Source organism: Cetorhinus maximus, chromosome 27 (genome assembly GCF_964194155.1).
Source record: "Cetorhinus maximus chromosome 27, sCetMax3.hap1.1, whole genome shotgun sequence".
Lineage (NCBI taxonomy): Eukaryota > Metazoa > Chordata > Chondrichthyes > Lamniformes > Cetorhinidae > Cetorhinus > Cetorhinus maximus.
The window spans coordinates 29,799,782-29,825,103 of NC_135905.1; the positions used below are offsets into that span (position 1 = coordinate 29,799,782).

The following is a 25,322-nucleotide window of genomic DNA, read 5'->3' on the forward strand; positions in this document are numbered from 1 at the left end:
CTCCTTAAGGTTACACCCACACATAACATTGGATTTTACCAGCCCTATGTAGATGGGCTGGGAGGCAACAGTACCAGTAAAATGCCAGCAGGAGGCAGGAAGGGGTACCCAACATCTCCCACTGCCACAGTTTTCCACCAGTGAGGAAATCTAATTGGTCCAGCTGCCCACCGGGCAGCCAATGGTGACACTGGAGTGCCCAATTAAGGGCAACCTCCCACCACCACCACTCCGCACACCCCCCCACCCCACCCCAACCCTGCCCCCCACTGTCAGCTGTTTATTGGCATCAGAAGGAGCTGCCATGGCACAAGGAGGCTGCCAGGTAATGGCCAAGCTCACAGATATGGTGCCACCGCTTGAAGGTGCCCACCCCCCAACCCCCCCTCCAACTTCCCCCCCCAACCCCCCCTCCAACTTCCCCCCCCAACCCCCCCTCCAACTTCCCCCCCAACCCCCAACCTCGCCTCCAACTTCCCCCACCCCCAACCTCGCCTCCAACTTCCCCCACCCCCAACCTCGCCTCCAACTCCCCCCCACCCCCCAACCTCGCCTCCAACTCCCCCCCCACCCCCCAACCTCGCCTCCAACTCCCCCCCACCCCCCAACCCCCCCTCCAACTTCCCCCCCCAACCCCCCCTCCAACTTCCCCCCCCAACCCCCCAACCCCCCCTCCAACTTCCCCCCCCAACCCCCCAACCTCGCCTCCAACTCCCCCCCCCACCCCCCAACCTCGCCTCCAACTCCCCCCCCCACCCCCCAACCTCGCCTCCAACTCCCCCCCCCCACCCCCCAACCCCCCCTCCAAATTCCCCCCCCACCCCCCAACCCCGCCTCCAACTTCCCCCCTCCACCCCCCAACCCCACCTCCAACTTCCCCCCCCCAACCCCCCAACCCCGCCTCCAACTTCACCCCTCCTCCACCCCCCAACCCCACCTCCAACTTCACCCCCCCAACCCCCCAACCCCACCTCCAACTTCCCCCCCCTCCACCCCCCAACCCCACCTCCAACTTCACCCCCACCACCCCCTAACCCCACCTCCAACTTCCCCCCCCCACCCCCCAACCCCGCCTCCAACTTCCCCCCCCACCCCCCAACCCCGCCTCCAACTTCCCCCCCCCACCCCCCAACCTCGCCTCCAACTTCCCCCCCCCACCCCCCAACCTCGCCTCCAACTTCCCCCCCCACCCCTCAACCTCGCCTCCAACTTCCCCCCCCCACCCCCCAACCTCGCCTCCAACTTCCCCCCCCTCCACCCCCCAACCTCGCCTCCAACTTCCCCCCCCTCCACCCCCCAACCCCGCCTCCAACTTCCCCCCCCTCCACCCCCCAACCCCGCCTCCAACTTCACCCCCCCAACCCCCCAACCCCACCTCCAACTTCCCCCCCCTCCACCCCCCAACCCCGCCTCCAACTTCACCCCCCCCAACCCCCCAACCCCACCTCCAACTTCCCCCCCCTCCACCCCCCAACCCCACCTCCAACTTCCCCCCCCTCCACCCAACCCCACCTCCAACTTCCCCCCCCTCCACCCCCCAACCCCACCTCCAACTTCCCCCCCCACCCCCCAACCCCACCTCCAACTTCCCCCCCCCACCCCCCAACCCCACCTCCAACTTCCCCCCCCACCCCCCAACCCCACCTCCAACTTCCCCCCCCCACCCCCCAACCCCACCTCCAACTTCCCCCCCCCCACCCCCCAACCCCACCTCCAACTTCACCCCCCCCACCCCCCAACCCCACCTCCAACTTCACCCCCCCCACCCCCTAACCCCACCTCCAACTTCACCCCCTCCCCCCCCCCACCCCCCACCTCCACCTCCCCCCCCCACCCCCTAACCCCACCTCCAACTTCCACCCCCCACCCCCCAACCCACCTCCAACTTCACCCCCCCCACCCCCCAACCCCACCTCCAACTTCACCCCCCCCACCCCCCAACCCCACCTCCAACTTCCCCCCACCACCCCACCAGCAAAACAAAAATCGCCAGGGCCAGCCTGACCTTGGCTCATTCAAAGGTGCGTCGCTTATGGAGGTGCCATTTCCATCACCCTGCAGCTTCAGCAGTGGTCACCTCCAATAGAGAGCTCTGGAAGACAGGCCACCCACCCCACCCCCCGGTGAATGACAGTCCCCGCTGGCTGACTGTCGGATGGCCGCTACTGATAAAATGCCACCCCAGGGTTCCATTGCCTGCTGGCCATTGGGGTCAACTCCCACTTTTGGGGATCCTGGCAATGGGGCTTCTTCCCTGCTGATAAAATTCCGCCCACAGCCTCAGGACTAGTATTCGGGCAGAGAGAAAATGTCAAATCATTAACACAGTTTTGCCCAGAAGTGTTCACCTGCAGTTTTTATAGAGACACAGTGACACAAAGTTCAAGGGCAATCAACTGGTGTGTCACTCGCATGACTTGCTCAATCAGTTTCAAATCATGATCAATATATCCAGTGAATAATCTCACTGAAAGTGATACAGTGTGGAGTACAGAAGGTGCTTGTACGTGGATTACAATGAGGTAATTGACTTATCTTAAAGGTGTGTGAAGGTGTGACACACACACACACACAAGGCGAGTGAGGGACCCTTGTCGCCTGACCTGCAATAGCATCAAATTTGCATTTCTTCCTTCGGCATCTGTTTAATTGGAGAATGTCAATGAAATAAAATGAAATTCCTGTTTTGATTGTGCCTTTCCCATCCTCAGGATACCCCAGTGCTTATCCAATTAAACACTTTTGAAGTGTAGTCACTGTTGTAACATAACAGGGCAACCAATTTGCGCACAGCAAGGTTCCACAGGCAGAGAGATAATGGTTGTATGACCTGGTTTTGTGATATTGAGGCATAACTGCTGGTTAGGACATTGGAAGAACCTGTCAGTTCTTTGAATCATACCATGATATCCTTTGTATCCACCTGAGAAGGCAGGCAGTGCCTCGGTTTAACATCTCCTTCAAAAGACTGTGCCTCTGACAGTGCAGCACTCCCTCAGTGCTGCACCAGAGTTTCAGCCTCGATTCCATGCTCAAATTGCCGAATGGGTCTTGAACCCACAGCTTTCCAATTCAGGGGTCCTGAGCCATGTTTGTTATGTTACTGTGATTTAAAAGATGACAGAATTCAGATCTGTCAACACTCAAGAAGTTCACCACTATCCACGACAAAGCAACCCGCTTGAACCAGCACCCCATCCACCTCCAACATCCACTCCCTCCACCACTGAGACACAGTAGCAGCAGTGTGTGCACCATCTACAAGATGCACTGCAGCAACTCACCAAGGCTCCTTCAGCAGCATCTTCCAAACCCATGACCGCTACCATCTAGGAGGACAAGGGCAGTAGGTGTTTGGGAAACACCACCACCTGCAAGTTCCCCTCCAAGCCACACACCACCCTGACTTGGAAATATATTGCCATTCCTTCACTGTTGCTGGGTCAAAATCCTGGAACACCCTCCCTAACAGCACTGTGGGTGTACCTACACTACACAGACTGCAGCAGCTCAAGAAGGCAGCTCACCACCACCTTCTCAAGGGCAATTAGTGATGGGCAATAAATGCTGGTCCAGCCAGCGACACCCGCATTCAGTGAAAGAACATCCACAGAACGGGTCAATATCCCTGGTAACAGTATCTACGGAGTTCTGATGTTTACATTTTCATATAGAATCCCAATTTTTGAAGAGATGTTTTCAAAAGAAACTGCAAACAACACATGAATACTGCACTGACCATTCTGTTTTCTCCAATCACTCCATCCCGCCGCCATCTCCTTTCCCACACCCGCACGACACCAGGCCCATCCCCTTGTACCCACCATGTACACATTCCATCCAATCTCATTCCCATGTCCTTTCCCATATTTCCAATCCCTCCATCAGATCAATTCAGCCTTGCTGTGACTCCTCTCTCTTCTTGGCTGTGACCTTGTTCAACCACATTCCCCTTCATTATTTCACTGGGAAGAATTGTCCCCCCGTTGGGGGTAAGTGCAGGAGCGGGCGCGGTGCCATTTTACATGGGCGGGCCAATTAAGGCCTGCCCAGCGTGACGTCTGCCAGGAAGCGCTATGCACTCCCTGTGTGGGCGGTGGTGGGGGGTGGAATCCCTCACCCGAGAGTCCGCTATTTCACACATGCGAACGAATGAGCGACTCATTTCCCTGAGGCTAAGTGCTGCCTCAGGGAGATCGGCACCAAATTCAAAAATGGTGAAGGTGCAAAAATAAAATTTCCCTGACATGTCCCCTCATGCGACACTGTCACATACGAGCTGGGACATGTCCATCACTTTAAAGCGTACATTCATTAAAATTTTAAAAACCCTCATGAAACCTCATCCCGCCTGAGGATGAGGTTTCACACTTTTTCTGAAACCCGCCAGGGCTCCCTGCCTACCCACCAAACCTTAAGGTTGGACAGACAGGCCCATTAATTATCTCAATTACTTTTTAAATGGCCTCAATAGGCCATTGACAGGTCGACGGGCGCGCAGCTGATTCACTGAGCCCCCGCCGACTTGAAAATTGAAATGACGTCGGGAGTTCCGACCTAAAGATCCTGGCCACTGTTCTAGATTATTGGCCCTTAAATATTGACAAGTAAACACCTAACATTGAACACGAACACAAGTACAACATGAGTTAAAAGCTGTATTAAGCTGTTTTAACTTGAAGTAACATTCAAATAGTTATAAGGTATTACTTACTGAAGACTCCGTTTATGAAGACATTCCTTGCTGTACAGTCAGTGATGGACATCATCATTAGGGACTGCAGCGGTTCAAGAAGGCAGCTCACCACCACCTTCTCAAGGGCAACTAGGGATGGGCAATAAATGCTGGCCCAGCCAGTGACACCCACATCCCGTGAATGAATGTAAGTAAAGAGAATGCAGAGTTCAGTCAGAGACAGAGGAGCATCCCACAAACCTTTCTGCTCACTTCTTCATTGGTAAGGCCACACACACATGGCAATAAGTCAGTTGCCAGGCCCAGCACGAAGGTGGTAAGTTCCAGCCATCAAAATGCCACAGAGCAACAAACTCAGGTCGTTTGCATTTGCCGAACTACCTGGCAACACAAAACATTAACAAAGTTGCCGTGGAATAAAGGAGCTTTCAGTCTCTTTCACTTTCCAGAGCAATCACATTCTGGAAACAGCATTTGCCAACACTTGCAGAGGAGATTGGATTAAGTTCCTGCTCCTCCCTGTGAGAAACAGCTTTGTTCCATTCGGCATTGCACAGAGAGTTTCACCGCCAATACAATAGAGTCCATTAATGATTAAACCGCTACAACCTTCCTTCGGCCTCTAAACCAATAAAGTAACAAAGACAAACGCTGGGACTTGTCTTCATGAGTTATTTGGCACCCATGCAGGAACTGCACACCCCCACCACCCCCACCCCCCCACCCCCACCCCCAACCCCACCACCCCATCCCCACCCCCACCACCCCACCCGAGTTGTGAACTAAGGGACACCGATTTAAAGTGATTGGCAAACGCACCAAAGGCGACCTGAGGAGAACCTTTAGGTTCAGTGAGTGGTTACAATCTGGAATGCACTGTCTGAAAGGTTGGTGGAGGCAGATTCAATCGCGGCTTTCATAAGGGGACTGGGTAAGCAGCTGAAGGGAAAAACGTTGTGGGGCCACAGGGAAAGGGCGGGGGAGGGGGTGAAGCTAAATTGCTCTTGCAAAGAGCTGGCCCGGACTCAATGGGCCAAATGGCCTCCTTCTGTGCTGTAACCATTCTATGATTCTGCTGGCAACGTTGCCAATGCTCCAGGATTATCCTAGAGGCTCTGGGAATTAAAGGTTAATCTCCCAGACAACCCACCAGAAAAGTCATGGAAGCATTAAAAATTAGCGTGCCCATTTTGATTGTTTTTTTAACACTCTCAGTTATTAGTTGTAAAAGTAGTGAAGAATGTGGGGATGAAATGTTTGGGCTGAATTATTGGAGGCTAGGAGATCTCCAGGAATACACCAATCAGGGCTGACAACCCAGAGTTTGTTTTTTTCATTCATTGGTGGGGCGTGGGCTTCGCTGGCTATGCCAGCATTTATTGCCCATCCCTAACTGGGCTACTGGAGTAGAGTGGAGGCGGGGGAATGGGATTGACTGGTTTGCTTGACAGAGAGCTGGCCTGAACATCAATGGCCAAATGGCTTTCTTTTGTGTTGTAATGACTAAGCACCTCTACACGGGGGTGAGTACAGAGGTGGGCTGGCAGTAGAATTCGCAGCATTAGCTGGTATCCCAGCACCAACCCGCCCCCCCCGAGTCTCTTACCTGGAGACGGGATCCAGGTTGAGAGGGCAGCCCGTTGGCAAGGGATGGGTATCCAACTGACATAAATAATTGGCCTATTAAGGCCAATTGCCAGAGACCGACTGGGCATTTTCTACATGACGTTGGGAACTAGCCTCCTGGCAGCAGACTGGCGAGCCAGCGATCCAGGCGAGCTTTAAGGGCCTGCCCCGCCTGCCTGGCCACAGCGGCGGTCTCTGGCTGCCCTTCCCCCTCCGCAGCGGTGACCCAGCTGCTGAGACCACTTCATAATTTGAAACGTTTAAACCTGGCAGAGAGGGCACCTCAAGATGGTGGCACCTGACTCTCTCTCTCTCTCTCGCTCTCTTACCTGAATGGCAGGCGGCTGCTCCCCGAGTGTTGCATAACCTTCTACTGCCCTCCAGCTTTGAGAGCCTGCCCTCTGGCCATTCATTGACCAGTTTGGGGAAAAACACCCCTCAGTGCCACGCGCTGCAGGATCATGACCACCATTTGACCCGATCCAAAACCCAAAATCCTGCCCCCGGTGTAGCCTTCGGATGAAGTGGGGTCACAGGTTTGCGGAGGATAGTGTGACCAGGTCTGGTAGGCCCAAGTCATCCCTTCATTTTAAAGTCACGCGCACAGCCCTGATTCTTACATTTCAATCATAAAATTCTTAATAAACATGAATCTCTGCACCTTGATCGAGTTATTAGGAAGAAACTGGTTCCACAGGTAGGAAGGGTTTTCCTTATTCTTTCACAGGATGCCAACATCACTGGCAAGGCCAGCACTTGTGCCCCATCCCTAATTGCCCTTGGCAAGCCATGTGGCAAGGAGGACAGGCGTGCCAGTCCTTTTTAGAGGGCAGTTAAGAGTCAACCACATTGCTGTGGGGATCACATGTAGGCCAGACCAGGTAAGGATGGCAGATTTCCTTCCCTAAAAGGACATTAGTGACCCAGATGGGTTTTTTGTGACAATTCTGTAGTTTCATGATCATCGTTACTCTTTTATTTCAGATTTATTTTAATTAATTGAATTTAAATTCCCCTGCAGCCATTGCTAGATTGTAACTCATGTTTCTGGATCATTAGTCCAGGCCTGGCGATTACAGCTCAGTGATATAACTACCATGCTACTGTACGCACACGAGGGTCGGTATAACCAGAGGACACAGATTTAAAGGAATTGGCAAAAGGACCAGAGGGGAGATGAGAAGAATTTTTTTTACGCCGCGAGTTGCTGTGATCTGGAAGGCGCTGCCAAGGGTGGTGGAAGCTGATTCAATAGGAACTTTCAAAAAGGAACTAGCTATTTAGCTGAAGGGGAAAAAATTGCAGGGCTATGGGGAAAGAGAGGGGCAGTGAGACCAAATAGGATAGCTCTCTCAAAGAGCTGCCGTAGAGAAGGGGCGCTAAATGGGCTGCTGTGATTTCTTCATTACAATAGAGACTCCACTTAAAAAAAAATGTACTTAATGGGCTGCAGGGTGTTTGGGGAATCCCGAGGTTGTGGAAGGCACTATAAAAATGCAAGTAAAATTGGAAAGTGCTGGATAAACTCAGTAGGTCCGGCAGCATCTGTGTAGAGAGAAACAGAGTTAACGTTTCAAGTCCAAATGACTTCCTCAGAACCGAACAGAGGTAGAAAGGTAAAACCAAAAAACTACTGCGGATGCTGGAAATCCAAAACAAAAACAGAATTACCTGGAAAAACTCAGCAGGTCTGGCAGCATCGGTGGAGATGAAAAGAGTCGACGTTTCGAGTCCACATGACCCAAAGGTGATGGGTTTTATGCTGTTGAAAAAGTGGTGAGGGTCAGGTGAAACAAAAAGGGAAGGTCAGAAATAAACTAGAGGGCAGGGGAGGTTAAATTACAAAGATGTTATGGAACAAAAGGCAAAGAGATTGCGAATGGTAGTGGTAAAGGAACAAAGCATTGGACCAGAGTAGGTGTTAATAGCAGAATAAGGTCAACACTGTCTGTAAGCAAAACATGAGAACAAGATACAGACTGGCAATTGGGGAAAAAAATACAAAATAGAGGACAGAGTTTATGGTCTGAAGTTGTTGAACTCAATGTTGAGTCCAGAAGGATGTAAAGTGCCTAACCGGATGAGGTGCTGTTCCTCAAGCTTACGTTGGGCATGGCTTTCTTTAAACAAAATTGACTGCCATTGAAATCTATTCACTATAAAGATAGCTCAATTCAAGCAGATTCCAGTGTACAGTAATGTCAACAACGGCACCAACTTGCATTTATATAGCACCTTAAATGGAGAAAGTTATTAACAAAAAAAAAATTGGGAAAATGTTTTCCCCCATTGGGGCGGGGGGGGGCGTTGTGTGGGGGCAGGTAGGGGCAGGTCAATTTTCTATGGGCGGGCCTAATTGGCCCAGGCTCAGCCAGCCTGACACACGCCTGGAAGTGCTGAGCGCTCCCTGTATGGGCGTGGGGGGGATTCCCCGAGTTGGGGCCTGCGCTCTTTCACACACGCACAAAAGAGCATAGAAATCTCCCTGAGGCACCTCTGTCAAAGAATTATTTTAAAAATTTCTATTGAATTTTAAAACACTTCATGAAACCTCATCCCGCCCGTGGATGAGGTTTCATGAAAAATGCGAAGGCCGCCTGGGCTCTTCACCTGCCCAAAAGCCTTAAGGTTGGACGGGCAGCTCGTTTAATTGCTTAAATTAGTTTTTAACAGGCCTTAATAGGCCTTTGACAGTTTGGCGGGTGCACAGCCGACTCAGCTGTGCGTCCACTAAACTGGAAATCTAAATGGCACATGGTGATGTCGGGACACCCGCCCGATGTCACCGCGCATCATTTTACGCGTCACCAAGCGGGCGCCGCCCCTGCTCGCCAACTGGAGAATTCAGCCCATTGACACCGAGCCACATAAGGAGATAACAGGACAGGTGACCAAAAGTTTGGTCAAGGAGGTAGATTTTAAGGAGTGTTTTAAGGGAGGACAGAGAGGCAGGGAAGTAAAGGTTCAGGACCTAGGCAGCTGAAAGCACAGCCAGCAACGGGGGAGCGATTAAAATCAGGGATGCATGAAATGCCATTGGAGCTAGGTTAGTGTCAGGGCAGGGGACTGGCATAGTGCCACGCTGATTCCCGAGAGACAGGCAAGATGTAGGTTTGCCCCGCAACCATTTAGACAGGGTTTGCATCTTGTTGTGCCTTGTCCAGCTGGTAGGTGCCCTTACATTATAGCAGGACAAATCCATTTAATGCTGCTAATCATTGATACTGACATTGAGTGCATAAGATACTCCAAGCCTAACAATGGATAAAACACTCAAACTACCAAATCCGCATGATACTGTCGTACACCAAACACCACTAACAAAGCCAGCATTATCATCTCCTTTCGAAAAGGAGTCCATTTATTAGGATCTATTTTGAAGATCATTTGGGTCTCTTTGAAAACTGAACAGATACCAATTCATTACCCCTGGCACCTCATTTTGATTTCCGCAATTTTTTATTTTTATTTTGCAGTGGGGTCTTTGCTTTCAACATTGAGACCCTAATGACCTCCACAGGGGAACTGGATGAGAGGAGATATTGGACCTGACATTGTTGGGACTGTTTCATGAAGACAAGACAGTGCAATAAAACTGCTCGAACAGCAATTTCAGCCTCACTCACACCTTAATGACACACTCCTCTGAGAATTCCAAACAATTTTTAAAATTGTAAAATCAAGAAAAGGCAAAGCATTAAAGAATGTCAAATTCAAATCCTAAATTTTTTTGTAACAATTTATTTTAAAGGGGCCCCGATGTTGAGTTTCTATTTTCATTCAGGGGTGGAATTTTCCCTTTAATAAAAGGGCTTGATAGAACGAATTCTCCTTTAATTCAATGAAGAATGCAGGAGCACATGCCAGGAACATCACCAGGCACACGCAAAAATGAGGGGTCAACCAGGTGGAGCTACAACACAGGACTACTTGCGTGCCAAACAATGGAAGCAGCATGCGATAGACAGAGCTAAGCGATCCCACAACCAATGGATCAAATCTAAGCTCTGCAGTCCAGCCACATCCAGTTGCAAATAGCGGTGGGCAATTAAACAACCAGCTGGAGGAGGAGGCTCCACAAATATCCCCACCCTAAATGATGAGGGAGTCCAGCACATTAGTGCCAAAGAGAAAGTTGAAGCATTTACAACCATCTTAAACCAGAAATGCCGAGTGGATGATCCATCTCAGCCTCCTCCGGAGGTTCCCAGCATCACAGATGCCAGTCTTCAGCCAATTTGATTCACTCCACGTGATATCAAGAAACGGCTGGATGCTTCAAAGGCTTTGGTCCCTGACAACATTCCGGCAATAGTACTGAAGGCTTGTGCTCCAGGACTAGCCACACCCCTAGCCAAGCTGTTCCGGTACAATTACTACACTGGCATCTACCCGGCAATGTGGAAAATTGCCCAGATATGTCCTGTATACAAAAAGCAGGACAAATCCAACCCGGCCAATTATCGTCCCATCAGTCTACTCTCAGTCATCAGGAAAATGATGGAAGGTGTCATTGACGGTGCTATCAAGTGGCACTTGCACGGCAATAACCTGCTCATAGATGCTCAGTTTGGGTTCCGCCAGGGTCACCGTTATAGCACAGCTGATGGTAAATGCTGAGCTGCTCAAATCCCAGGGGGAAACTTGAAACAACTGTAACAACTTGTTTTGCAATTTGTATAAATTTCGAGATGCCTGCCTTGAATTCAGTAGAAATAAGACCACCAAGTCTTACAGGTTTCTTAGAAAACTAAATTAAACCTTTATTAATAGAAGAAATGATTTTAAATACATACATAGATCTACAAATTATTGCTATGATAGCTTCTAAATCCCCTAATTAATCTAACTCCCAGGGCAGGATTTCCCGGCCGCGTGCGGGGCTGGGTGGGACCCACTCGTCGGCGCATAAAATGACACGGAATGACATCGGGCAGAACTCCCGACTTCACCCCGCATCATTTCAATTATCAGGTTGGCGGGGGTGCAGCCGAATCAGCTGTGCGCCCGCCAACCTTTCAACGGCCAATTGAGGCCATTTAAAAAGTAATTGCAGTAGTTAAAGGACCTGCCCATCCAACCTTAAGGTTAGCGGGCAGGCCGGGAGCCCTGGCGGGCTTCAGAGAAAACATCAAACCTCATCCACAGGTGGAATGAGGCCTCATGTAGGTTTTCAAAAATTTAATAAAAGTTTGACTAAAAGTGATGGACATGTCCAACGCATGTGACAGTGTCACATGAGGGAAAATGCCAGAGAAATTTTATTTTTCTATTTTTAACATTTTTGAATTTGGCGCCAATCTCCCTGAGGCAGCACTTAGCCTCAGGGTGATCAGTGCGCTCTTTCGCCTGCATGCGTGAAAGAGTTCACTCTCGGCTGAGGTAATCCCCCCTCCCCACCGCCCATACAGGGAGCGCACATCACTTCCTGGCGGACGTCACGCTGGGCAAGTGTCATGCTGGGCAGGCCTTAATTGGCCCACCCACATAAAATGGCGGCGCAGCCCCGATCAGGGGCGCCGATCGGAGGCGCACCTGCTCCTGAACTTACCCCACAACGTGGGGGAGAATTCTGCCCCCAGTTAAGCTTTCATTAAGGCAACAGTAAGACACATAGGTTTTAAAAGACCCAGGCGGGGTGACAAACAACACCCTGAACCAGCTGAATTCAAAGTGAGTTTTCTTAACTTCAGTTCTTTGTAAACAGCAGCTTGAGGCTTAGATGCTGGAGGCTTTTCACACTTGTTAGATCTTAGAATTCCTGCCCTTACACACAGCCTTCACTCCTTTATACATATTTTCCCCTTTGAGTGCAAATTCCCATTGTTTCACTAATTCTTCGGACTTCACCTCTCTGATAATAAAAATCTCTCATACTTTTAATTTTACCAGTAATCTTTGGGAAAAATAATTGTTTCTGAACTTCACCTGGTTAGGTGACACATTTCACCCCCTCCTTTGAAATCAAGCTAGTCTGTTTATTTAAAAATGCAAATGTTCCCTCTACCTTACGTTTACCTATTTAACATTTCAAACCCAGCTTATCTTCTAATACATCAAAGACTTCAGACCAGTTGCCTTTAATTCAATTAAATCACACACACACAGGCATAGACACAGACCCCACTATTACTCTGCTTAACAATAAATTCAAAAAACATTATGACAATTATTATATCCTCCTTACACCGCTCAGCTCCTGACCTCATTACAGCCTTGGTCCAAACATGGATAAAAGAGCTGAGCTCAAGGGGTGAGGTGAGAGTGACTGCCCTTGGCATCAAGGCAGCATTTGACCGAGTGTGGCACCAAGGAGCCCTGGCAAAACAGGAGTCAATGGGAATCAGGGGGAATCTCTCCACTGGTTGGAGTCATACCTAGCACAAAGGAAGATAGTTGTGGTTGTTGGAGCTCCAGGACATCACTGCAGGAGTTCCTCAGGGTAGTGTCCTCGGCCCAACCATCTTCAGCTGCTTCATCAATGACCTTCCTTCCATCATAAGGTCAGAAGTGGGGATGTTCACTGTTGATTGCACAATGTCCAGCACCATTTGCAACTCCTCAGATACTAAAGCAGTTCATGTCCATATGCAGCAAGACCTGGACAACATTCAGGCTTGGCCTAATAAGTGGCAAGTAACATTCATGCCACACAAGTGCCAGGCAATGACCATGACCAATAAGAGAGAACCCAACCATCTCCCTGTGACATTCACTGGCATTACCATCACTGAATACCCCCCCACTCACCAAGGTTCCTTACACAGCCCTTTCCAAACTCACGACTGCTACTATCTAGAAGGACAAGAGGAGCAGATGCATGGGAACACCGCCACCTGGAAGTTCCCCTCCAAGCCACTCACCATCCTGACTTGGAAATATGTCACCATTCCTTCACTGTTACTGGGTCAAAATCCTGGAACTCCCTCCCTAATAGCACTGTGGGTGTACCTACACCACATGGGCTGCAGTGGTTCAAGAAGACAACTCACCACCACCTTCTCAACTGCAATTAGGGATGGGCAATAAATGCTGGCCTAGCCAGGGACACTCACATCCCATCAATGAATTTAAAAGAAATCAACATCCTGGGGGGTTACCATTGACAAGAAACTGAACTGGACCAGTCATACTAAGGCTACAAAAGCAGATCAGAGGCTGGGAATTCTGAAGTGAGTAACTCACCTCCTGACTCCCCAAAGCCTGTTCACCATCTACAAAGCACAAGTCAGGAGTGTGATGGAGTACTCTCCGCTTGCCTGGATGAGTGTAACTCCAACAACACTCAAGAAGCTCGACACCACCCAGGTCAAAGCAACCCACTTGATTGACACCCAATCCACCAATTGAACATTCACTCCCTTCATCAGCCTTGGTCCAAACAGTGGTAGCAGTGGGTACCATCTCCAAGACGCACCAGCAATTCATCAAGGCTCCTTCAACAGCAAACCCACAACCCCTGCCACCTAGAAAGACAAGGGCAACAGATAGATGGAAACACCAACTCCTGCAAGTTCCCCTCCAAGACACACACCATCCTGACTTGGAAATATATCTCTGTTCCTTCACTATCGCTGGGTCAAAATCCTGGAACTCCCTCCCTAACAGCACTGTGGGTGTGTCTACACCACATGGACTGCAGCGGTTCAAGAAGACAGCTCATCACCGCCTTCTCAAGGGCAATTAGGGATGGGCAATAAATCCTGACCTAGCCAGTGACACCCAAATCCCATGAAACAATAAACAAATGGCTGTGACAATGAGACTCTCCAAAACCTGAAAGAAAAACTTCAAGCTAAGTTAGCACAGAAGGAGGTAAATTTACTCTGTCTCAGCCACTGGGAGCTATTTTACACTGTACTAGTCACTGGGGCAATTTTACACTGTGCCAGTCACAGTGGAGAGAATTTTTACTGTGCCAGTTACTGGGGCAAATGTACGTGATCTCAGGCACAGTGGAAAATTTATACTGCATCAGTCACTGGGAGCAAATTGACACTCGGGGTTGTTTCAAACAGGGCAGGTAGGACAGAATAGGTGCTGATTCCCCACCCTCCCCTCCAAAAATGTAAGCAGCTCACTAGAACCAATCAAATGAGGCCCAACAATATCAGGGGCTGAGGCTCCCAACCATCTCTGTCCACCAGTGTCGTGTGTCACTCAGAGCAGCCCCAATACTCGAAGAGATATTCTCAGCATTTTATCAGATCACCGAGGACCTCAGGAAGCATTTCATACACAATGGGTGATGATTATGAAAAAAAAACAGCCCTTACTCCTGGAGTACTCCGCGCACATTATTCAAAGACTATATCTTAGCTCATTAAGAATTTACAGTGGCACATCCCTTGGAGCCTGTGCTGCTGTATTGAATTACTTCAATGGAGGAGTTACTTGAGCCCTGTTATTTCAGCAATGCAACTTCTACAGGGAGGAGCTCCAAAGAATTTGCTGGTCTGTTTTTTTCTTGGCGACAAAATACAAGAAGAAGGAGCTCATTCCCCCTAAAGGTGTGTTTTTCTCTCAAAAATGCAGGTAGACATGTTCTCACTCAAGGTTTGATAAACACTTAATGTTATTTGCATTACAAAAATAATCAAATCAATATTGGGTCGTGCTGTGATCTAGTGCACAGGACTGCACAGGGCCAAATCCGACAACAATGTTCTCGGAGATGTCATCACTGGCTCAGATTCTGATGTCTCCCATTTAAGGCGGAGATAAGGAGGAGTATCTGCTCTGAGAGGATTGTTATCTTTGGAATTCTCTACCCCTTAGAGGAGTGGAGGCTGGGTCACTGATTCACAGCTGAGTTAGACAGATTTTTGATTGCCAAGGGAGTCAAAGGTTATGGGAGACAGGCAGGAGAGTGGAGTCAAGGCCACAGTCAGATCTGCCATGATGTTATTGAATAGCAGAGCAGGCTCGAGGGGCAAGATGGCCTCCTTGAATTTCTTACGTGATTAATCATTATTTGTTTCTTAGCACAGCGAGCTGTTAGAGTTTGGGATGCACTGCCTGGAAGGTGAGGCTGGACACAGCTTCGACAGGTTAACTGGAGAATCAGCAAGCTAGGAGTCGACACTCAGGCCTGACTATGCACTCTTTCAAGTCGGGTTTTCAGGTGGTGGACTCCTACCTCCCATCACCCTTTGGATGAGGCCCAGGCCAGTCTACAGGGACCTGCTTCACTGCAGTCTAGGCGCATGACCTCAATCCACACTTCAGGCCAACATCACGGTCCTTTTATTTGCGTGGGGTTCCCAGAAGATTTGCCGAGTCTCTCTTGCCGCTGGCTGAGGGGGTTCGCCCGTCATTCTTGCATCAGCTGGCTGCTAGTGCAGTTCTCACCTGGGGTCACACCTGGTGCTTCCTCCTCCCTGTCTTGCGATGGACCAGCAGCATCTGAAAGTAAAGAAAAGGTTTAGGTGAGTGTGGATCGGGGAGCGTGTGGATTAATTTTTCCAGCAGAAAATGTCAGCCACAATCAGGTCATTGCAGCCTAAGGCTGTCATTGCTCCCATAACAATGTGCTAGTTAGGATGGATACAGTGAAGTCATACTGAAACGGATATGGTACATGAATTTTCACAGACAATGTAGCATGCATATGATGGATGACAAAGTAATTCAGTCCCTTACCCAACCCCGGCACCTCCTCCTGATTGCCGTTTGATGCATCAGTTCTGATTTTCTATTCCCTCAAAGCTGAGCAAAACTGAGGTTCTCTCCTCAGGTCTGCCCTTCGACATTGGCCAACGTCTTCCACCGAGGGCCCTCTTTATCCCCAGGTTTTTGCTTGGCATCCCCTTCTGTAGTCACTGGGGACACCAGCACACAGTTTTCCATTTGTGGTATCTTATTGCCTAGCTCATTTTTTACGGGTTGGGTTGGTGGGGGGGGTGGTTGGTGTGGGTGGGGTGAGAGGGTGGAGATGGACAAAGATTTTGTTTTCCTTTTGATGTTCTCTCCACTAGGAGCTCAAACTTGTGATCTTCTCACACTCCTGTGCGCAGGATGGTCTGTAAATATTGACACACTCCCATGATCCTCTACAAATATTGACACACTCCCAGGAATTCCTTTCCATGTATAGACATACACTCAAGGAGTGTGCGCAAATATTGACATGCTCCTGGGGACACGTCATCCTAGATTCTGAAAGAAAGCATTAAGCATTCAAAAAGAAAACAGTGCCTTCATCGCAGTAAACCTTTCTTTAGTAAGCAGCAACTGTATGGCTAGTAAATAAACAAACACAACAAAAATGCAGAAGTCTCGATACATTGTGCTCACCGTGCCTGACATGTCCAATGCTAGATCTTTGTTTCATAAATCCATTGGACTTCCCTGTCTCAGTCCATCTTTTGTGTAGTAAACATCCCTCGATGGACAGTACACTATCCACACTAGATAACTGGGACCCAACCCTCTCAATGCCTTGCTGCAAACACCTTGCACGTTGATAAAATGCCACATCCAACTGGTGTGCCTGAGATGCCATTGTCTTAGTATCCTTTGGGCACTATTGATCTGCCAGCAGCCTAACTACAGTTGGGGCCCTGGACGACATGAAACCCGCCTTTCCCGACCCATGAAAGTCATACTCCCAATAAATGGCTGTTTATTTAGAATCTTACAGCATTGAAGGAGATCATTCATCCCATTGTGTCTGTACTAGCCCCTCAAAAGAGCAATCCCAAGTCCCAGCGTTTTCCCTTTTGAAGCTCCCTCCACCAATTGGGTACCTCAGCAGTGCAATACCACAGAGGTGGGGCAGGAATTTGGGAGAATGGTTCTGTTATTAGCAAGTTTTATTCCAGAACAGGGCCAGAATTTTATGTCCCATGGGCGGGCGTGCGCCTGACCCAAACGGGCATGAAATCGCACAAGATAATGTCGGGCAAGCATCCCGACGTCATCGTGTGATATTTCGCTTGGCAGACGCGCGCAAAAGTCAGAAGAGCACCCGCCGACAATCAAGCGGGCAAATAAGCCCATTAGCGTCCCAATTGTCAGCGATTTTTCATGGCCCATCCAACCTTACGGCCAATCGGCTAGGCGGGCTTTACATTTTCCACGAAACCCTCATCCAAGGGTGGGATGAAATCTCCATTAGGATTTAAAATGAAAATATATATCTGGGGACTGTTGTTTTTATGAGGTCTGCATTCAGGTGCTTGATTCTGTTGCATGGACATTTTTTGCAGCATTTTTGGGCTTAATTTTCTTATTTGCAGCTGTCTGCCTCCAGGGAGCTCTCTCAAAGCGCTGACCTGTGCCCACAATGACGTCAGCGCCCACCCTCTTCCCATCCCCAAAGACAGTGCTGAGCCTTTCTCCGGGCGCGTTTCCCCCTGGCTGGCCGTTAATTGACCAGCCGGCGGCCGTTAATTGACCAGCTGGCGGCCGTTAATTGACCAGCTGGCGGCCGTTAATTGACCAGCTGGCGGCCGTTAATTGACCAGCCGGCATTAGATTGTGGTCAGGGGCTGATCTCAGGCGGAAGCGCATTTCACATCCGCTTCCAGGCCCCCCAATCACAAGCACAAAATTCAGGCCCAGGAGTCAAACAGAAGAAAAAAGACTTTGATATCAAAATTACTTGGGGAGGTCTCCAAAATGTTCTGCCATAACCTCAGCTCAGATCATGGAAAAGAAGCATTCCGGGCCATGTCCCGATTTTCCACGTAGTTACAGCTGGAGGTTAGGAGAAGCCCATGTGATAATTCTATCCCCGCAACTCCAGGACTGATTTAGAGTTATTAATGTTTGGCGTGTGCAGAGTTACCCATGAAAACGCGCCACACATTAGGTTCAGTTGATGCATAAACACCAGTTTGGAAGTTGGGCCAAATGGCCTGTTGATGTCAGCTCGATACAACACAATGTAACTCCAAACCAGGGAGGAATATGAGAATTATGCAGCCAAGGTTTTTGGAAATGCACCTTTATTGATAAACCTAAAGCATACTGACAATGAGCAATGTGACATCAGCATTATCCCAATTAAACAGCAAGCAAGTGACATGACTACAGGACCTAAGTTGAGTCTCAGAATCATCGCAAAGTCTTTCTCAGTGAATTATTTCTTGAAAGACAGCTAATCTGGTTCTTTTTTCTTTATTCATTCAGGGGATGTGGGCGCCACTGACTGGGCCAGCATTTATTGCCCATCTCTAAAGTGCCCTCTGAACACGGGCAATAAGAGTCAACCACACTGCTGTGGGTCTGGAGTCACGTGTAGACTAGACCAGGTGAGGGCAGATCTCCTTCCCTAAAGGACAATAGTGAACCAGATGGGTTTTTACAACAATCAGCAATGGCTTCATGGTCACCATTAGACTTTTAGTTCCAGATTTTTATTGAATTCAAATTTCACCATCTGGCGTGGTGGGATTTGAACCCAGGATCCCCAGAGAATTACCTTGCATCTCTGGAATACTAGTCCAGGGACAATGCCACTATGCCACAGCCTCCCCATGCAGGCAATTGCATTGATTTTTTTTTCTGTACACAGCAAGATCCTAGAAAGAGCCGAATCCCCAACTACTCCATGTTCTGGCAAAGGTCGAGCCAGGATTTGAAGATCATTCCTCACTCTCCTTGGAGTACTGCCTCAGGAATTTAAGACTTGGGCTCCTGTCGCACCTAAAGAACAGCCCCTCTAACCACATAGCACCAGAGTGTCAGCCTGGATTAGAACACAGGAATTGGCCATTTGGCCCCTCAAGCCTGTTCTGCCATTTGATAAGATCATGGCTGATCTGATTGTGGCCTCACCTCTCCTTTCCTTTCCTATCTACCCGCTATAACCTTTGACCCCCCCTTGTCAATCAAGAATTTGTCTAACTCAGCCTTAAATATATTCAATGACCCAGCCTCCACTGCTGTCCGGGGAAGAGAATTCCACAGACTAACCACCCTCTGAGGGGAAAAATTTCTCCTCATCTCCATCTTACATGCAAGACCCCTAATCTTTAAAACTGTATCCCCTAGTCCCACACAGAGAACCATCCTCTGAGCATCTACCCCATTGAGTCCCCTCAGGATCTTACGTTTCAATGAGATTCACATCTTGTTCTTCTAGATTCCAGTGAGCACAGGCCCAACCTGCTCAACCATTCCTCATAAACGAACCCCTTATTCCCAGGAATCAGCCAAGCGAACTGGTGCTCAGGTGCCGCACAGGGGGGGCCCCAAGCTGCGGACTACAAGGGGTGAGAGCGCTGCCCACTGGTACAACAGGTGCGGGAGGGAGGGGTAGTTGTTTTGGGGGGGTGGGGGGAGGTGGGGGGAATGCAGTGGGAGACTATTTTGAAAAGCGCAATGGAATGGTAGAAAGCACCAGCTCGCACGGCTGCGGAGCCCGAAGGAGTTAACAAATGGCAAAGAAAGTTCCGGTTCTACTCACAGCTCTCCCGTGTGTCGCGAAGGCCCAGCCTCCCACTGGTACTGCCAGCAGCACAGGTTCCCGGCTGCCTCACCCATCACAGCAGCAGCTCAGCTACTGCAAAACCAGCAGCTGCTCTCTCCCCAGCGCCCCCCCCTCCACCTCCTGCAGGCCCAAACCCCCCCCCCGGACGGCTGAATCAAGGGCTGGGCTGTTTGGGGAGGTGGATGTGCTCCCTCTTCTAGGTGTCTCCTTCGATCGTGGCTAGTTCCCAGAGAGAGCAGCTCAGCAGCGTGGAGGGCTAGAGGCACGGGCTTTGATCAGAAATCTCATGCCTGTTAAAGCTAATGACCTTGACATCCCTTCAGGTTCCCGAAAGCAAAAAACAAAGGAACTTACACCCAGGCAGGCATCTTCTCTTCGGGCACAGACTCCCCCTGGATCCCTCGGAGTTTAGAAATCAAATAGACATGAATTTTCTGTCTCTCCTCCATATCTCCTTTTAGTCTCTCCTGTTTCAGCCTCTCTTTCAGTCTGCATTGGAGCTTCTGTTGCTGCTGCTTCGCCGAGTCTGCTTCTTGTGTTGTTACACACCGTCCTCATATTGCAGCATCGCTCCTTCAGACCCAGCGCTAAGGCTTTTCCCCCTTCCTTCAATCAGAACTTACTCCCTTCAGTTTGTGGGTCTCAGACAAACCTTGCTTTGTCCACTCCCCTATTGTCCTCCCACAATCTGTTACTTTCCTTCTTTTTACTGCACCTTCCCTGGTGTCACATTTTTCTCCCAAGCTTTCCCAGGGTGGGTTATTTCTACGTTGCCGGGTTGTCAACTAATCATCCCGCCTGTCAATGAGTCCCCTCAGTTCCTCATTCTCTGTCCTGCAACTCTCCCCTTCAGTACACTGAAGAACTGACCATATAAATCTCTCTCTCTCTCTCTCTCTCTCTCTCCCCTCCCCCTCTCTCACTCTATTATTACCTTGCCCAGCAATCATTCAGCTGTAACACTTCTCCTTTCTCACATGACCCTGACAGAGTGTGCAGTTGTTGCAAGGCTTGGGAGCAATGCGAGTGATAATCCTATTGCCAGATAGATTTACTTCAGCAGTTGGGTCTTAAGCTGGGCCGACCACTGGGCTTTTGAAGTCTGTGCTTACCTCCCACCGCGCACCCCACCCCCTCCCCCAACACCACCACCAAGAATTATGGAATCATAGAGTAATACAGCACAGAAGCATAGAAGGAGGCCACTCGGCCCAGCACGTCCGAGACGGCTCTTTAATAGAGCAATCCAGTTAGTCCCACTTTCCTGCTCTTTCCCCACATCCCAGCATTTCTTTTCCTTCAAGTATTTATCCCATTCCCATTTGACGGCTATGACTGAACTGGGATTGACCACCCACCCTGTTGTGTTCAGTGGTTCAATTCTTCTGCATTTGATTAGGTGAGACTGGCAGCTAATCTATGCTCACTGTGCTTGATTGGTTTAGCCTGGATGTTGACTCTGTGTAAATTAAAGCAGACAGACATACAGAAGCTACTAGAAGCTGAGCTGGAAGGATGGAGTAGACATTTTAAAGCACTGTATAAAACTCATTAAAATTCCTGCACACTTAGAGACTAGCATCATCTCTGCATTGCTTTGAGGAAAAACCAAATATATAAACTATACAACACACCCCATCAGGCAGTGCCTCTGAAATCCAGATGGGAGTGGGTGGGAGATGCCCTGGAATCTTGAGGTCTCTATTCTCCAAACTGCTGCTCAGCAGGGGAACAGAGGACATGGGAGTACACAGACAGGTTTGTCATCATTCTACAAAACCGATACTCTGGTGAAGCAAGCAAGCTGCAATTTAAATGGATCTTGAATGCTGAATGCATTGGTGGCCATGCCTTCAGCTGTCTAGACCTTAAACTCCAGAATTCCTGCCCTAAACCTCTCCGCCTCCCTCCTTCTCTCTCTGCTCCTTAAAGACAGTCCTTAAAAGCTACTTTGTCACTGTCCTACTATCTCCTTTGGTGTCAAATTTTGTTTGATAACAAGCCTGTGAAGCTCCTTGGGATGTTCTACTGCGTTAATGGCACTATATATTGTAATTAATACAATGTAAGTAATAAGTTGTGGAAAGACAATTGCCCCCTGTCAGATGAGGCAGGCCATGACTGATGAACACTGATTATTACAGGGCAAAGAAAAAGCTCAATTACATTCAGTGAATGCAAAACGATTGATCTAATCACTGCACAGAGAAGATATCACACAAAAGTATAGTGGGAGCCAATCTGTGCCATATTAGTTTACAGTACAGGCTGGCTTCACCTCACATGTAAATCCACAACCAATCAGCTTGACTCTGGCCGTCTCCATTTCTCTAATTCTCTTCCTTGGGGACTGGATCAGAGTTTTTAATCACTATTGAGGAGGAAGACCTTCGAGCTGGTCTGTTTTATTGTAACTGTACTCACTGCTATCTCCATTTTGAAACAATCACAGATGATATTTAACTCATTGGCTTCTGATGTGGTGAAAGCAGATTCCACTGTAAAAGAGTTTGACCGTGGTGATATTGTGCACACAATCAAGGCAAAGGTTCCCTTAACTTGTCCGGGCCGATGTTAAAGATTATCTGAGTGTCCTGTGACAGAAAATCAGCTGCTGTTGGCGGAAATCATTTATTTCACTTTTTATACATTCACAGGATATGGGCATCGCTGGCAAGACCAACACTGCCCACCCCTAATTTTCTTTTATTGATTCATGGGATGTGGGCTTCACTGGTTGGGTCAGCATTTATTGCCCATCCCTAGTTGCCCTTCAGAAGGTGATAGTGAGCTGCCTTCTTGAACCGCTGTAGTCCCTGTGGTGTAGGTACACCCACAGTGCTGTTAGGGAAGCAATGCCAGGATTTTGACCCAGTGACAGTGAAGGAACAGCGATATATTTCCAAGTCAGGATGGTGAGTTACTTGGAGGGGAACTTGGAGGTGTCTACAGCCCTTGTCCTTCTAGATGGTAGTGGTCATGGATTTGGAAGGTGCTGTCTAAGGAGGCTTGGTGAATTCCTGCAGTGCATCTTGTAGATGGTACACACTGCTGCTACTGTGCGATGGTGGTGGAGGGAGTGAATGTTTGTGGATGTGGAGACAATCAAGTGGGGCTGCTTTGTCCTGGATGGTGTCGAGCTTCTTGAGTATTGTGGGAGCTGCACCCATCCAGGCAAGTGGAGAGTATTCCATCACATGCCTGATTTGTGCCTTGTAAATGGTGGACAGGCTTTGGGGAGTCAGGAGGTGAGTTACTCGTCGCACGATCCCTAGTCTCTGACCTGCTCTTGTAGCCACAGTATTTATATGGCTAGTCCAGTTCAGTTTCTGGTCAATGGTAACCCCCAGGATGTTGATAGTGGGGAATTCAGTGATGGTAATGCCATTGAACATCAAGGAGCGATGGTTAGATTCTCTCTTGTTGGAGATGGTCATTGCCTGACACTTGTGTGGCACGAATGTTACTTGCCACTTGTCATCCCAAGCCTGGATATTGTCCAGGTCTTGCTGCATTTGGGCATGGACTGCTTTAGTATCTGAGTCGTCGCGAATGGTGCTGAACATTGTGCAATCATCAGCGAACAACTCCACTTCTGACCTTATGATGGAAGGAAGGTCATTGATGAAGCAGCTGAAGATGGTTGGGCCGAGGACACTATCCTGAGGAACTCCTGCAGTGATGTCCTGGAGCTGAGATGATTGACCCCCAACAACCACAACCACCTCCTTTTGTGCTAGGTATGACTCCAACCAGCGGAGAGTTTTCGCCAGATTCCCATTGACTCCAGTTTTGCTAGGGCTCCTTGATGCCACACTCAGTCAAATGCGGCCTCTGAAATAGATGGCTTGACTGTACCAGCTTATAGAGGAGCAAAAGGAGGGACCAAAGGCAGACAAGTCGCCAGGACCTGATGGCCTTCCTCCAAGGGTATTATAGGAAGTGGCTGCAGAGATAATGGAGGCATTGGTTGAAATATTCCAGAACTCACCGGATTCCAGGAGGGTCCCAACGGATTGGAAAACCGCTAATGTGACGCCCCTGTTCAGGAAGGGAGGGAGGCAAAAAGCAGGAAACTATAAGCCAGTCAACCTAACATCTGTCATTGGGAAAATGCTAGAGTCCATTATTAAGGAAGAAATAGCAGGACATTTAGAAAAGCTTAATGCAATCAAACAGAGAATAACATTCACTCCCTCCACCACCGATGCACAGTAGCAGCAATATGTGCCATCTACAAGATACACTGCAGGAATTCATCAAGCCTCCTTAGACAGCACCTTCCGAACCCACAACCACTACCACCTAGAAGGACAAGGGCAGTAGATAGATGGGAACACCACCACCTGGAGGTTCCCCTACAAGTAACTCACCATCATGACCTGGAAATATATCATCGTTCCTTCACTGTCACTGGGTCAAAATCCTGGAACTCCCTCTCTAACAGCACTGTGAATGTACCTACACCACATGGACTGCAGCGGTTCAAGAGGCAGCTCACCACCACCTGCTCAAGGGCAACTAGACCCAGCCAGCGAAGCCCACATCCCATGAATGAATGAAAAAAACAGAGTCAGTATGTTTTTGTGAAAGGGAAATCATGTTTGACAAATTTGCCAGAGTTCTTTGAGGATACAACAAGCAGAGTTGATAAAGAGGAGCCGGTAGATGTAGTGTATTTGGATTCCCAGAAGGCATTCAATAAGGTGTCACATAAAAGGTTATTACACAAGATAGGAGCACACGGTATTGGGGTAATGTATTAGCATGGATTGAGGATTGGTTAACACACAGAAGGCAGAGACTTAGGATTAATGGGTCTTTTTCAGGTTGGAAAGATGTAACTATTGGAGTGCCATGAGGATCAGTCCTAGGGCCTCAATTATTTACTATCTTTACCAATGGCTTGGAGGAGGGGGCAGAGTAATGTATCCAAATATGCAGACGATACAAAAATAGATGGGAATGTATGTTGCGATGAGGCCATAAGGAATCTGCAAGGGGATATAGATAGGTTGAGCGAGTGAGTGGGCAAAAACTTGGCAGATGGAGTTTATTGTAGGAAAGTGTGAGGTCATGCACTTTGGTAGAAGAATCAAAAGGCAGACTATTATTTAAATGCAGAGAGACTCCAAAAAAACGTGCAGCACAGAGGGATCTGGGTGTTCTTGTGCATGAAACACAAAAAGTTAGCATGCAGGTGCAGCAAGTAATTAAGGCGGCAAATGGGATTTTGGCCTGTATTGCTAGGGGCTTGGGAGTTTAAAAATATGGAAGTCTTGTTACAACTGTACAGGGTGTTGGTGAGGCCACACCTGGAGTACTGTGTACAGTTCTGGTCCCTGTATTTAAGACAGGATATACTGGCATTGGAGGCTGTTCAAAAGAGATTCACTAGACTGATTCCTGGGATGAAGGGGTTGACTTATCAAGAATAGCTAAACAGGTTAGTCCTTTATTCATTGGAGTTTAGAAGAATGAGGGGTGATCTTATTGAAATGTACAAGATCCTGAAGGAACTTGACAGGGTAGATTTTGAGAAGGTGTTTCCATTGGTGGGGG

At 48.9% G+C, this 25,322-nt stretch overlaps 1 protein-coding gene across 7 annotated transcripts in view; it reads right to left on the bottom strand.

Moving 5' to 3' along the window:
• Positions 1–25,322, bottom strand: part of LOC144668683 (PH and SEC7 domain-containing protein 1-like) — a 159,271-nt gene that overhangs the window by 66,153 nt on the left and 67,796 nt on the right. For 2 of the 7 annotated variants that reach the window (XM_078530986.1, XM_078530985.1), the window contains exon 7: positions 15,674–15,727. The exons of 2 other annotated variants lie outside the window; for them this stretch is intronic. In XM_078530986.1, the coding sequence (XP_078387112.1) occupies positions 15,674–15,727 (54 nt within the window). Of the gene's footprint in view, positions 1–4,714; positions 4,771–15,673; positions 15,728–20,114; positions 20,645–25,322 lie in introns of those variants that run through there. 3 more of the 7 variants (XM_078530989.1, XM_078530990.1, XM_078530991.1) reach the window with 3 other exon arrangements.